Genomic DNA, 1,883 nt, shown 5'->3' with positions numbered 1-1,883 from the left:
TTTTTCGCTCACATACTCACAATACAAAAATAGGACACATGGTTTTAAAAAAATAGGGAATGGGGGGGGGGGGGGGGAGGTTGAAGTAGACTACAGGTTAGAATTCACGCGGAGCTGGAGCCGCAGGGAAAAGCACGTGTATTAATTCTAATATTATACATAGGAGCCACATGGAAAACGCTAATGCGGCACAACATGATCTTAACGGCAGGATCCCGAGACACCAAAAAAAACTCTCGTGATTAGATTAACATGAAACCGAATCCAAGAGATATGGGGAGAAGCAATACATTTTGTTTAGTGGGACGTTTAAACAGCCAGACTGAACAAAATTGCGTCACTTCGACGTTTAAAAGCAAAAAGCTCATGCAATTTTTTTATAAGAAAAAGAGAAATAAAGATGTTAAACTTACACGGATTTTATTAATTACAAGCCATTACAATATTAATTTTTGCAACTATCACAAAAATTACAAACATATAAATTACCATTTTTTAGTATTAAAAGCATTGTACATTTTGGCAAGACTCCCAATAAATTCTTACAATCCTCATTCGAGTATTCAGAGTATCTGCAGGTCCCACTCAGACGAGTAGGATGCACATTTAAATTATATTTCGCATTCTAGTTATTCCGAAAGCAGAGTAGAAAACAACCGTTCTTCTTTGTTTTTTTTGCTTAAAAATTAAAAAGTTGCATTTATAATCCGTGTCCCAACTTCAATGACGTTCACAACATTTTCAGAAGAGGCATAAAAAATGTCAGTTCTCTCTCCAGTTTGTGTGCGTTGGAGAGAAGAGGCTCTGTACAGGGCGTTCATTCCATAACTTGCAAAAATTCGAGCACAAAACATCTCGCATCAGGACTTATACCTCGGTGCTTGCTTTTGCCTTTCTCTCTTGCACGAAAGAAAGTTCCCTTTTGAAAATATATTTTTTTCCATGAAAAAAAAACAAAATTCAGCTTTAAGAAAACTTCATTATGAAGCACAGTCTTTCTGTCCTGGTGGGGTTTACGGAGTGGGCTGGGGGACGGAGGAGCAGGTTGGGGGGGGGGGGGGGGACGTAGGTGGTGAAGAGCGAGGGAGATGGTCAGCCATCAATGGGCGGAATCTGAGTCGCTGGAGTCCAGGCTGTACCGCAGCTTCGAGTTGCTCAGGCTCGACTTGTGCACCCGCGAGTTCTGCGCGCTCCTCCGGAGGCACTCCAGCGACTGCAGGAACGACTTCTTGGCTTTCTCCTCCTCCAGCGCCGAGACCCCTTCCTCTTCCACCTCCTGGATCTCGTCGAAGGTGACTGGCTGCGTTTTGAAGCGGGCCTCCCGCGCCCTCCGAGGCTTCAGTTTGCTCTTCTGCAGCTGGCGGCGCAGCGACTGCGGGAACTCCTCGGTGATCCCGGCGTAGCTGGGCATCACCGCCTGGTAGCTGGTGCAGATGCCCACCACCTCGCCCTGCTTGCTTGCTGCCATCTGTGTCTTCCTCCTCCCGAGGAGTCCCCGCTCTCTGACTGTGTCTCTCTGTCCAACAAAATAAAAACAAGTGCCGCTCGCAAACTTGATGCAACTTCGAATCTGTGGCTGGGTGCTGCAGAAACAATTTATATAGACAACCCCAAGCCACGTGGGCGCAGCCCCTCATGACACCAGTTGCCATTTAAAGCAATCCTGTGTGTTTTTTTTCTGAGCTGACGTTATTTCATTAATGGTGTGCTTTATCACCAGTCAGAATAAGACATCCGGTAACTCTTTTATTACAAAACCCTCAACGTGGAATTATTGGCAAGACGACGTCTAATTTATATATATACAGGACAACTTCTAGCCTTGACTTTTTATTTTGTCCTGGATAGATTTTAATGATCATTCAATTAATCCACATGCCTCA

General features: G+C 44.6%; 1 protein-coding gene across 1 annotated transcript; it reads right to left on the bottom strand.

Moving 5' to 3' along the window:
* Positions 1-403: 403 nt before the first annotated feature.
* On the bottom strand, positions 404-1,589 carry c17h11orf96 (chromosome 17 C11orf96 homolog). The gene has a single exon (XM_048545621.2). The coding sequence runs from the start codon at positions 1,466-1,468 to the stop codon at positions 1,100-1,102; it is 369 nt and encodes a 122-aa protein (XP_048401578.1). The 5' UTR covers positions 1,469-1,589; the 3' UTR covers positions 404-1,099.
* Between the last annotated feature and the right edge of the window lie 294 nt (positions 1,590-1,883).

This window comes from Stegostoma tigrinum, chromosome 17 (assembly GCF_030684315.1).
Source record: "Stegostoma tigrinum isolate sSteTig4 chromosome 17, sSteTig4.hap1, whole genome shotgun sequence".
Classification (NCBI taxonomy): domain Eukaryota; kingdom Metazoa; phylum Chordata; class Chondrichthyes; order Orectolobiformes; family Stegostomatidae; genus Stegostoma; species Stegostoma tigrinum.
This window is presented reverse-complemented; position numbering and strand designations above follow the sequence as displayed.